Source organism: Balaenoptera musculus, chromosome 3, assembly GCF_009873245.2.
Source record: "Balaenoptera musculus isolate JJ_BM4_2016_0621 chromosome 3, mBalMus1.pri.v3, whole genome shotgun sequence".
NCBI classification, from domain to species: Eukaryota; Metazoa; Chordata; class Mammalia; order Artiodactyla; family Balaenopteridae; genus Balaenoptera; species Balaenoptera musculus.
In genome coordinates this window covers 69135652-69147991 of record NC_045787.1, presented here as the reverse complement: position 1 = coordinate 69147991, position 12340 = coordinate 69135652, and the positions used below count along the sequence as shown (strand labels likewise).

The 12340-nt window shown below is 38.7% G+C and overlaps 1 protein-coding gene across 1 annotated transcript; it reads left to right on the top strand.

The window, feature by feature from the left end:
• Window positions 1-7331: 7331 nt before the first annotated feature.
• Window positions 7332-8150, top strand: LOC118892497 (26S proteasome non-ATPase regulatory subunit 7-like; the record flags this gene model as incomplete). The annotated part of the gene is made up of 1 exon (XM_036847271.1): window positions 7332-8150. A coding segment is annotated over exon 1 (819 nt), but the record flags the coding sequence as incomplete, so codon positions are not given.
• Between the last annotated feature and the right edge of the window lie 4190 nt (window positions 8151-12340).

Sequence of the window (12340 nt, the reverse complement as noted above, 5' to 3'; positions counted from 1 at the left end):
CCACACTTGGTAGTCAGTTTTAGAATTTTAGCAATTCTAATATATGCTACTAGTAGCTCATCATGGTTTTAATTTGAATTTACCTAGTGATATGGGTAAATTCATATCATATATATGGGACATGATGTTAAACTTTTCATTTATTTGCTATTTGTATTTCTTCTTTGGTGAAGCCAAAATCTTACCAATTGCTGAACAAGTGCCAGTAGCTGCTCACCTCCAAACTTCTTGTTTAATGAGAAAAATAAAACCTTATTTGTGTTGAGCCACTGGTAGACATATTCTTTGTTGCATGAAGCTGAATAAGCATTCCCAAAGTATACAATCTTCTTTCCAAATTAAGATTTTTATGTTCATATTCCTATATTCTCCCTTTTTGTTAATGGCATCACAATTACCCCATCATCTAAGCCAGAAAATTAATCCAGTTTTAATTTTTACTGCTTTCTTATCTCCCAAGGCAACAATGCACATCTCCTGAAGGGAACTACTGCAATAGCCCTTTCACTAGTCTCCATGCCACCAGTTTTCCCTCCATATTGATATTAGCTTTAGCACCTTAAAATACAAATAAGATACTGAACTTCTGATTAAAACCTTTGGTGGTTTATCATTGCCTGTAAGAGAAGATCTGAAGGCCTTAGCATAGCATGCACAGGCTTTCACAACCATTCCCCCACCTATCTTCTCAGCTTGATCATATGCCTCTACCCTTCCCTCCCCTCCCTCCCTCCCTCCCTCCCTCCCTCCCTCATTCACGTGCTGTGCTCCTATGGAACAGAACGGTTCACCCCTCTCTCACAGCTCAGGATCCTTGATGTGTTTGTTCTGTTGGGAAAGGCCTCTCCCCTTTTTCTCATCTGGACAACCCCTATTCATCTTTCAAGGTCAATGTCATATGTTACTTCTAGAACACACTTCTCAATTCTTCTAATAAGAGTTACACACTTTCTTCCATCTGCTTCCATGAAACTTAATTCCTTCCTTTATTCTTGTACTTTCTCATATTATATTTTTATGTGCTGGTTTCTCCTACAGTATGTTTGAAGTAGGTGATGAGTATGAATGCTCTCTGAAACAAGTTCAATGTGATATTAAAAAAATCTGTGATTTAAAAAAAATATTTACAGAGCGATAGTGACTGTAATATTACCATAGTTTATTTTATGCTTTCATAATTGAAGAGAATACTGAGTTTGAGGGGTTAGTGGAAATATTCAAATTCACACCTGCTTTGTTAAGAATCCCTATTATAGAGTGTAAAGAAGGGAATAAGGCAAGGATAGAATCCTTAGGCGTTCTAATGTTTAAGAGCTAAGCAGAGGTGATGTAAAGGAGGCTGAGAAGAAGTAGAGAGGTAGAAAGGAAATCAGGAGAGTGATTAATTAGGCCAAGGAGTGGAAGCACCCAAGTTTAAGGAAAGAAGCCAAGAGAAATTAGTATTAAAAAGTCTATAGGGTTTGATCAACAGAAACCTTTGCTTGAATGACTTCTGACTTTTATGGCAGCCATTAGCTTTATATAGGTTTGGGAGGAGTAAGTTATTTATTTTCCCTCTGGCTCATCACACCATCAAGTTTGGATTTGTAGAGCTTAGAGACCAAATTCTATAACACAAAAGATAACCTTGAGGCCTTTTCTGGCCATAAAAATACCAGTCTCATAAAATGATTAAAAGTGATAATGTTCAGTCTATAAATTAATCAGGGGAAATGGGGACATAAATTTTAGCAACTTTGTGTCATTATGAGTTTGTGTAAAGGATTTTGTTGGAAGAAATAAAGACTTAAGACCACATGACACATGAACTATGTTTCCAGATAAGGAGATGGCTGGGCGAATGACTCCTTGTTTAATCACCTGTTCTATTTTTTATGATTTAATATATGAATCTCTTTTACATGATTGCATTTTAGATTTGATTGATTTTGGTTTTTAATTGTTAAATATGGAATTGATTAGACTTAGTTTTATGAGAATATAATTGGATGTAAATTAGGCTTTGGTCAAATTTAAATCGAAAATATATTAGGCAAATTCCTTAATCTTTTTTTTTTTTTTTTTGCCTCAGTTTCTTCATTTGTAAAGTTAAAGCCTTGGACTCGATGACCTTGAAGGTCCTTATGAGGTCTAATAGTTGAAGACTACAGTTTTATGTAGAGGAAATAACTATGTAGTTAATCAAATCATTCATTTTTCAAATGATTATTTTGGCTTCTGAGAGCTTATGAGAAATCCCTTCATTTATGACTATTTGTATTCATTATCTAGACATTGTCCTCATATAGATGGGGGGCTAGTAATCACATCAGTCCCAATATGGAAAATGTCTTTCTTTCCAGTACCCAAATTTTAAACATGAAGGATGGCGGCAGGCTTTAAGCAACCAGTGCTGTCTGTCTGACTTACCTATATTGAATTACTGCAAAATCATATTAATTTTTAGAACTGCTTCAAATCTTGAAGAAATTTAATACCGTGGGGCCTACCAGGTTACACAGCCTGTGAAGCCAAGCTGCTTGCCTGCAGCTGATGCAGTGCTCCAGAGTTGTTTGCTGTCCTTGGTCACAGTCAAAACTGGCTACATTCCATGTCATTGAATCAATTGCTCAGAGTTTGGAATATGCTACCTCCAGAACCTGAAGAGGCGTACCTGGTGTCATTCTTCTTTCTTTGTGGTGGGGATGCCAAGATGTAATAATTTGTGTTTTACTTTGGAGGGAATGTTCTGGTATACCCTAGACCACTTGACCCCTTCAAACTTCACTGCTGTGTGAAGTCCCTGAATCTTTAAGGTTTATCCTCCACTCTCTGGAACACATGTGTCTTACCAAGGCCTCCACTTGCCAATTCTTGCTCATCTGGTCTGATTAACATGATGTCATCAATATAGTGGGCCAATGTGACGTTTTGTGAAATGTCCAGATGATCCAGATGGTTCATTTGTACTATAGTGTGACCTACCGTGCAGAGTTAACATAGCCTTGTGCAAGATTAAATGTGTATGATTGTACATCTGACATGAATATGAACTACTTCTGATCCTCTTTCCTGATGGGAATAGAAAAGATCACATTTGCTAGATCAATGGCTGCATAGTTTGTACCTGAGGCTATATTAATCTGCTATAGTAAATATACCACATCTGGCACAGTAGCTGCAATTGGATAGGTTTGTGGTAGTCAAATGTCATGTACAGGAGCCATCTGGCTTTGTGGAATTCATTATGGATACCATGAATTTAAGTGGAAAGTGTTGGTGACCACTACCTCTGCATTCTTTAGGTCTATAAGGGTGGTACTAATCTCTGCCACTACCACCAGGATGAAATATTTTTATCTGTGAAAGGGAAGTTTCATAGGGTTTCACTGGGCTTTTTCTACTATGACAGATTTTACCCTACATGCCAAGGACCAAATGTGGAGGTTCTACAGACCACCAAATATTTCCATTCCAATTATACCTCTGGAGACCCAGGGAACACTGTGGACCTAGTGGACCTACTGTAAGCCAAACTTGGACCAGGACTTTACTTAATATCTGGCTCCCATACATCTCCACTCCAACAGGGGCCATGATAACTCTTTGGGCCTCTGGTTTGCAATGTTAATTTGGACCTGTGCCTAACAGTCCTCAAAAAGTATGAGTGTTCCTCTTTTCCAACTTTATGATAATCTGAGTAAATGGCTATAGGTCCTTTTAATCAGGGACTACCATATATGCTTGCTGTTCTGTTGCAAGGTTATTTCTCCTAGGGACCCAGCATCTCTTTTAGTCATTGGATTTTTAGGTCTAAGACTGGCTCAGGTCTACAAAGTGGGCTTTTTACTAGGGCAGCTGTCCTAAGCCTCTTGATTATCCATCCTTGATTTCTTTTTGTTGTATATATTAAGAAATATATCAAGACTTGTTGGCTGCCCATGACTTTGCCTTAGGAATGCCATGTGCTTTGAACATCTCCATAGCTCCTTGTGAGTAATTACCCACTCATAATGATAATATCCCCCAACTTGCTTCTGATCATTCAGCATCATCACCACTTGGCCTCTATTATCATCCCTATCATCTCTGCTGGCCTCTATCATCTCTGTCACTTTCAGGGAGAGAAGTGCTATAGTAGCATCTCTTACCTTAGCCCTGGCCTGCAGACAACAGCCACCACTGATCTTCTCAATGATTCTAGTGCCCCTCTAACCAGCTCGTTTCTTACCATGTTCTCTAAGCTGTCCCTAGAAGGTGGTGGGTTCTCCAGCCTCGTGTTTTCTCTCCACTCCAGAATCCCCATTTCCCTGAATCTGTTGATCCTTTCTTTCACATCTGCCATGGCAATCGTGGCATTTCTACTTCACTTAGTGTGGATTACAGCCTTTTTAGAATCCAAGAGCCATCTAGGAGTATGTTTGCACTGTTACCTGGGTGCTTGCCAGGGTGTTAAATCCTGTATCATAGGAGGATGCTTCCAAATCAACAAACTCTCCTTTGTGAAAACTTACGCTCTACACCCTTTTGATCCTGCACCGTCAGGATCTAATCCCACTCTCCTGGCTCCCACTGGCATATGTTTTTTGGCCCTGCAACTCCTTTAGCATATATATCCTTTTCTCTCTCAATAGGCCCAGAACATTCTTGGCCAGGTTATGTCATGACTTGACCCTGACAATTGGTTTGGTAGCCAGAGAAGAAAGTGGGGGTAGATCTTGAGAAGAGCATGTGTTGTCTTTCAAAGCAGAGTCTCTGCATCATGTGTAAGGAAGGGTGGACACTAGCCTTTAACACAAACAAATGAGCCACTGTGCAGGTCTGGAGGGTTCAGCAAAACCTAAGGATTTAAAATTGAGTGCCTAAATCTTCCCATCCTGTGTTTCATGGTCCTATTCCTTTCTCATCAAGGTCCTGGCCTTGGAATGGCAGACTTGTTTGGGCTGAAAATTCAACATTTTCTGGAAATATACTACTTCATGATTACTGGGTCCAATAGTTAGCATTTCCTGCCCTTTGGCAGCAAAGATTAGAGCCCCTTTTATATGCTTCCAAGAAGGCCCTCTTGCCTTCACACTTTTCCTTAAATTAACAGTTAATTATCCTTACCTTTTCATTATAACCTCTACTACTAAAGCCTCCAGGCTTCTAAAATACCTGAGATATTGCCCACACCAATGCATTCCCTTCTATGAGTTTGTCATTGGTGAAAGTTATAACATTGGAACAGTTACAGCATGCTGGGAGACATCAGGAATCTACTTAGCCCCAGTGACAGGGTTCGTATTGCCAGTTGGCCAAAGGATGATCCAACTCAAACATTTTATCTTAGAGTCTGCTTCCTGGGATTATTCTTGGTACTAACTCTCTTAGATCAAATTCCCTGGAAAAAAGACTCAACAGAGATATGTGTTCAGAAGGTTGACTGGATCCAAGTGTTCTTGGATACAGGATATGTAAAGAGGTGTAAAGGAAGCAGGATTGGGCAAAAGGAGAGATTGATTTGTGATGAGTTGGGCTGGCCAAGAAGTGCGTTCGGGTTTTTCTATAAGATGTTATGGAACGAACTTCTTGGCCAACCCAATAGTTGCAAGAAAGGCCTCAGCTGATTATGTGGGGAGCTCTGGAGCTGGGTGGTCATTCAGAGCTGTCCTAATTTGAGGCAGCAAGGCCAAGATTTTAACTAGATGCTAAATTAAGAGTATCTTTTAAAAAAATTTATTTATTTATTTAGTTGCACTGGGTCTTAGTTGCAGCACATGGGCTCCTTAGTTGTGGCACGTGGGCTCCTTAGTTGCAGCTTGTGGGCTCCTTAGTTGTGGCATGAGAACTCTTAGTTGTGGCATACATGTGGGATCTAGTTCCCTGAGGAGGGATCAAACCCGGGCCCCCTGCTTTGGGAGCGCAGAGTCTTATTCACTGTACCACCAAGGAAGTATCTTTAAAGATGAAGTGAATAGAAGGTGGCTTTCTTCTATCAAAGGCAATTTCCAGAAGAAAACTTAATTGCAAACAGTCAGTAGCCAACATCCTGGCTGATAGGGGTATAGATGTCACGGTCCTGGAGGGGGATCTTGGCAGCACACCACAGCATTCACTACAGATGTCATCAGAAGTGGTGCTTTAGCATTCTTGAAATTTTTCTCTGATTTGTGTCATTTTGTTTTAGTACTATTCTTAAAATTGAGTGTCCTCATTTGTGAAAACAAAGCTTCGTCAAAAAAACCAAAGCACATAAGCTTTCCAATTTCTAATTTCTAATCATTTCTGTTTCTCTAATTTTTAAATTAAGTTTTCTCAAGATTTGAGGTAATTAGAGAAATTTATTTGATTTTGGAGTACTTTAAAAGAAGTCAGCAGAAAAGTCAGTGTCAGAAAACACTGGTTGCTTAGAGCCTACTACACTTCTTGTTTAAAATTAAAAATGCTCTGTTAGGCTGCCCAGATTCCTCCCAAGGGAGATGCCTCCCACCCCAAACCAGGACCAAGGCATATGTTGTCCCAACTGTTGAGAGTTTTGGTTGCCATAGCTCAGAGATGAATTCTTTCTACAGGAATTGCCCTTGGCCAAAGGAAGCCACTTTGCCTATGGTTGTGCCCTATCTCCAATTCCATGGCACCCCTCATCCCATGATTGGGTCATGTGGGGGACAGAGGCTTAGTCCCCTTGCCTCAGTTCAGGACAACTTTGAAAGACCATTGCAGCTAGAGTTCACCATAGGAAAAGCTAAGGCCTCTGCTGCAGTTGCCTTTTACTTTAACACTTCCCTCTGTTCAATTCTTCTTTCCCCTTTCCCTTATTGTATTGTGCCTGAAAGCATTCCCCAATACATTTTCTGCAGGCAAATATCCATCTCAAATCTGTTTCCTGAAAACCCAACCTAAGAAAACATCCTTTTTGTGACTTGATTATGAGAGAAAGGGAAATAAATCCTCCAAATAATGATGATAAAACAGTAGATACATAATGTATTGTGTTCTAAGATTTAATCTTCTAAGATAGAAGGTATATTTCCTATTAAGCATGTCAACACGAAAATATATTTCAGTTGATTATTCTGACTAAATTTTTAGTGCCTGTTATCCAATTGTAATTAAATTTTTAGTGTCTGTTATCCAATTGTAATTTGTTACTGATAATCAGAAAATTTCAATTCTTTCTTCTTCTTTTCCTCTTTACACATGGCTACAGATCTTTCACTAAAACGAGTTTTGTCAGAAGGTTGGGAAAAGGCATTGCAAAGATTTTGAGGGAAATATACCACTGCCATCCCTAAGAAACAAGACAGAAATAAAAAATAAAAATAGTGTTCTCAGAAACAAAATTAGAGTCACGTTGGCAAAGAAATTTAATGTCTCTGAGCATCACTTGTCCTTTCGATGAAGATGACAAAGATGATTCTGTCTGGTTTTTAGACCACGATTATTTGGAAAACATGTATGGAATGTTTAAGAAGGTCAATGCCAGAGAAAGAATAGTTGGGTGGTACCACACAGGCCCTAAACTACACAAGAATAACATCGCCATCAATGAACTCATGAAAAGATACTGCCCTAACTCAGTATTGGTCATCATTGACGTGAAACCAAAGGACTTGGGACTGCCCACAGAAGCATATATTTTGGTGGAAGAAGTTCACGATGATGGAACTCCAACCTCAAAAACATTTGAGCACGTGACCAGTGAAATTGGAGCAGAGGAAGCTGAGGAAGTCGGAGTTGAACACTTGTTACGGGACATCAAAGACACTACAGTGGGCACTCTTTCCCAGCAGATCACAAACCAGGTCCATGGTTTGAAGGGACTCAACTCCAAGCTTCTGGATATCAGGAGCTACCTGGAGAAAGTGGCCACAGGCAAGCTGCCCATCAACCATCAGATCATCTACCAGATGCAGGATGTCTTCAACCTGCTGCCAGATGTCAGCCTGCAGGAGTTTGTCAAGGCCTTTTACCTAATGACCAATGACCAGATGGTGGTGGTGTATTTGGCCTCGCTGATCCGTTCCGTGGTCGCCTTGCACAACCTCATCAACAACAAGATCGCCAACTGGGATGCAGAGAAGAAAGAAGGGCAGGAAAAAGAAGACGGCAAAAAGGATAGAAAAGATAACAAAGAGAAAGAGAAAGATAAGGAAAAGAGTGATGTAAAGAAAGAAGAGAAAAAGGAAAAAAAAGTAGCTTTTTGTAAATTAAAATCTTATAAATTAAAAAAAAAACAGGGACTGTGTTTACACCTTTAGCATAAACTTTGGTTTAATGCTCATTCAGTCTAGACTCCACTTCAAAGCACTTTGAAACCACATTACAGACTTTTGTTGCAGGCAACTTGGCTAAGTAGATAGATGTTCCTAGAACACTTCTTAGGGAAGGACATTTAAAGTACCGGATAAAACATATTTTCAAATGCATGGCTAATTTATGAAGGAAAATATTTGGAGACCAAAATGAGAAAGCATGTATCTAGAGATATAAGCAAGCACAGTATTGGGCATGTGCTGGGTGGGGTTGGGTATGTTATCTGCATTGCCCAGTGGCCTACGTGGGTTTGTTCAGGCTGCACATGTGTAAAAAAGGCAACAAACCTGCAGGCCTGCATCGGTAGCAAGACTACATCAGAGACCCTGCACAGAGTCTGCTCTGCTGGCAGAAGCCACTAGGGCAAGCTCTTCTCAGCTTGCTCAGGCATGACTCTGACCCAGTCCACTGTGCCTGCCGCCTGCAGAGGATGTGTATCAGATCCCTGAATGCCACTAAGTGAGGGGCAACTGCCTTCCACCTTTCCCCCTAAGATCTCCCCTCACCGTATGCAAAAATTAATTCCAGACAGCTGGAGCATTTCATTATGAAAGGCAGGACTTAAATACTTTTAGAAGTAAATAGGTCAACTCTGCATAGGAATGGATTCTTAATCAATACATCAAAATAATGAAACATGAAGAAACAGTGATAAATATCATATTAATTTATCACAAGATCCCCCCCCCCCAAAACTGAGGAAATGTCACCTCACAAACTGGGAGAAAATATTTGCAACACATATAACCAATAAAGGATAGTGTCCAGAACATGAAAACATCAAACCAATATGAAAAGACAATCTATTGGAGAAAAAGGTAAAAGACATTAACAGACATTTCACAGATGAGGAAAAATAAGCAGCCAATAAACTTATGAAAAGGTGTTCAACTTTATTAGTAATGAGGGATATGCCAACTTAAACCATAATGAAATACATTTTACACTCATTATATTGGTAAAATTTAAAGGTATTGTAATATCAAGTTTTGATGAAGATGTGATAAACTGCACAGTCACTTTAGAAAACACTTTGGCATAATCTAATGAAGTTGAGCTACTTCATACACTTCTACAACCTATCAATTTTGAATATATAATTTATAATATTTTATAAGTCCTGGTGTGCTTGGATCAGTCTGATTTATATCACTTTTCCTGGGGTCATTTTTAATAACATCTCTTTGCTCTCCCCAAATTTTTTTAGTTTGATGATAAAATTTATGGTTATTCTATCATCATCCTTAAAAATATAGGTAATGATATAAAAAATATGTGATCTACTTAATGAATGCCTATTATTGGGGATTAGGTTTTGGCAATTTCTTTTGTTCTTGATACCATCTTTTTTTCCTTTTAAAAGTGTGCAGGCACTACAAGGCAATTAAATTCAACTTTAAGATTGGGTATACCATCGGTAGGGTACACGTGGTCCTCCCGCGGGGTCTGCTTAAGTCAGGATGACAGTTAGGAACCCCTGACAACAGTACTACCTGATCACTAACACAGGGGAGCAGCTGACCCAACCATTCTATTTCTTATTCATCTCTTGGTGATCACATAAATCTTTTTCTGTTTTTCTCAACATCCTGAAACATTTTTTTTCCTTGAGAGACAAATTTTTTCCAGATTTCCTTAGAAATATTTTCAAAGAGAATTACCCCTAGAGATCACTATCTCAGCCTCTAAATCATTTAAAAACACACTTCAGAATCTCCTGAAATTTTTCTACCTACTTCCTTACAAAAGTAATCCTGTTTTTCATGAAATAAAGCATTCTTGAAACAAGTGAACAAAAAACTGTAGTAATCTGGTTACTTCTTATTATGTCTTTACATATTCTTAGTGTTGCAATGTTGTTCCTGTATTTTTCACTATGAATGCACGTTTTTCAACCATCACCTGTATAGATTCTGCTCAAATATAACCTAGAGTTATATGAAGAAATGCATTCTGAGTTAGTAAATTGCGGATTGACAATAATTCTAAATAGTGCCACCTTATAGTATTTTAGGGTGATGGCAACCAACCTGTCTTAATAATTCATAACGTGTTCAGCTCATCCAAGTAAACCTCATTTTAGCGTGATGATATTTTACCTTTAGTAAACTCCTTCCGTGGCTTCTTCCATCTTTCCATCCCCAAATACTTATTAAGCCTGCAATTTGCTAATAATAGAAAGATACAACATGTGTTAATGATATAAATGCAGTGTTTCTCAAAGTGCTTGATATGCTCTATTATACGTTATCTGTCTTTTAGAAATCACATAATTTTCTCATGTCCTAAGACATTTTAGAAAATAGAAATGGTGGCTTTGGCTATATGACAGCAGTAGAATTGTACACCATACAAACTATGTCAGTATATATTATCCTAGCAGTTTTTTTTATAACATCTTTATTGGAGTATAATTGCTTTACAATGGTGTGTTAGTTTCTGCTTTATAACAAAGTGAATCAGTTATACATATACATATGTCCCCATATCTCTTCCCTCTTGCATCTCCCTCCCTCCCACCCTCCCTATCCCACCCCTCTAGGTGGTCACAAAGAACCGAGCTGATCACCCTGTGCTATGCAGCTGCTTCCCACTAGCTATCTATTTTACGTTTGGTAGTGTATGTATGTCCATGCCACTGTCTCACTTTGTCCCAGCTTACCATTCCCCCTCCCCATATCCTCAAGTCCATTCTCTAGTAGGTCTGCATCTTTATTCCCGTCTTGCCCCTGGGTTCTTCTGATTTTTTTTTTTTTAGATTCCATATATACGTGTTAGCATACTGTATTTGTTTTTCTCTTTCTGACTTCACTCTGTATGACAGTCTCTAGGTCCATCCATCTCACTACAAATAACTCAGTTTCGTTCATTTTATGGCTGAGTAATATTCCATTGTATATGTGTGCCACATCTTCTTTATCCATTCATCTGTTGATGAACACTTAGGTTGCTTCCATGTCCTGGCTATTGTAAATAGAGCTGCAATGAACATTTTGGTACATGACTCTTTTTGAATTATGGTTTTCTCAGGGTATATGCCCAGTACTGGGATTGCTGGGTCGTATGGTAGTTCAATTTTTAGTTTTTTGAGGAACCTCCATACTGTTCTCCATAGTGGCTGTATCAATTTACATTCCCACCAACAGTGCAAGAGTGTTCCCTTTTCTTCACACCCTCTCTAGCATTTATTGTTTGTAGATTTTTTGATGATGGCCATTCTGACTGGTGTGAGCTGATATCTTATTGTAGTTTTGATTTGCATTTCTCTAATGATTAGTGATGTTGAGCATTCTTTCATTTGTCTGTTGGCAATCTGTATATCTTCTTTAGAGAAATGTCTATTTAGGTCTTCTGCCCATTTTTGGATTGGGTTGTTTGTTTTTTTAATGTTGAGCTGCATGAGCTGCTTATAAATTTTGGAGATTAATCCTTTGTCAGTTACTTCATTTGCAAATATTTTCTACTATTCTGAGGGTTGTCTTTTCGTCTTGTTTATGGTTTCCTTTGCTGTGCAAAAGCTTTTAAGTTTCATTAGGTCCCATTTGTTTATTTTTGTTTTTATTTCCATTTCTCTAGGAGGTGGGTCAAAAAGGATCTTGCTGTGATTTATGTCATAGAGTGTTCTGCCTATGTTTTCCTCTAAGAGTTTGATGGTGTCTGGCCTTACACTTAGGTCTTTAATCTATTTTGAGTTTATTTTTGTGTATGGTGTTAGGAAGTGTTCTAATTTCATTCTTTTACATGTAGCTGTCCAGTTTTCCCAGCACCACTTATTGAAGAGGCTGTCTTTTCTCCACTGTATATTCTTGCCTCCTTTATCAAAAATAAGGTGACCATATGTGCATGGGTTTATCTCTGGGCTTTCTATCCTGTTCCATTGATCTATATTTCTGTTTTTGTGCCAGTATCATACTGTCTTGATTACTGTAGCTTTGTAGTATTGTCTTAAGTCAGGGAGCCTGATTCCTCCAGCTCCGTTTTTCTTTCTCAAGATTGCTTTGGCTATTCGGCGTCTTTTGTGTTTCCATACAAATTGTGAAATTTTTTGTTCTAGTTCTGTGAA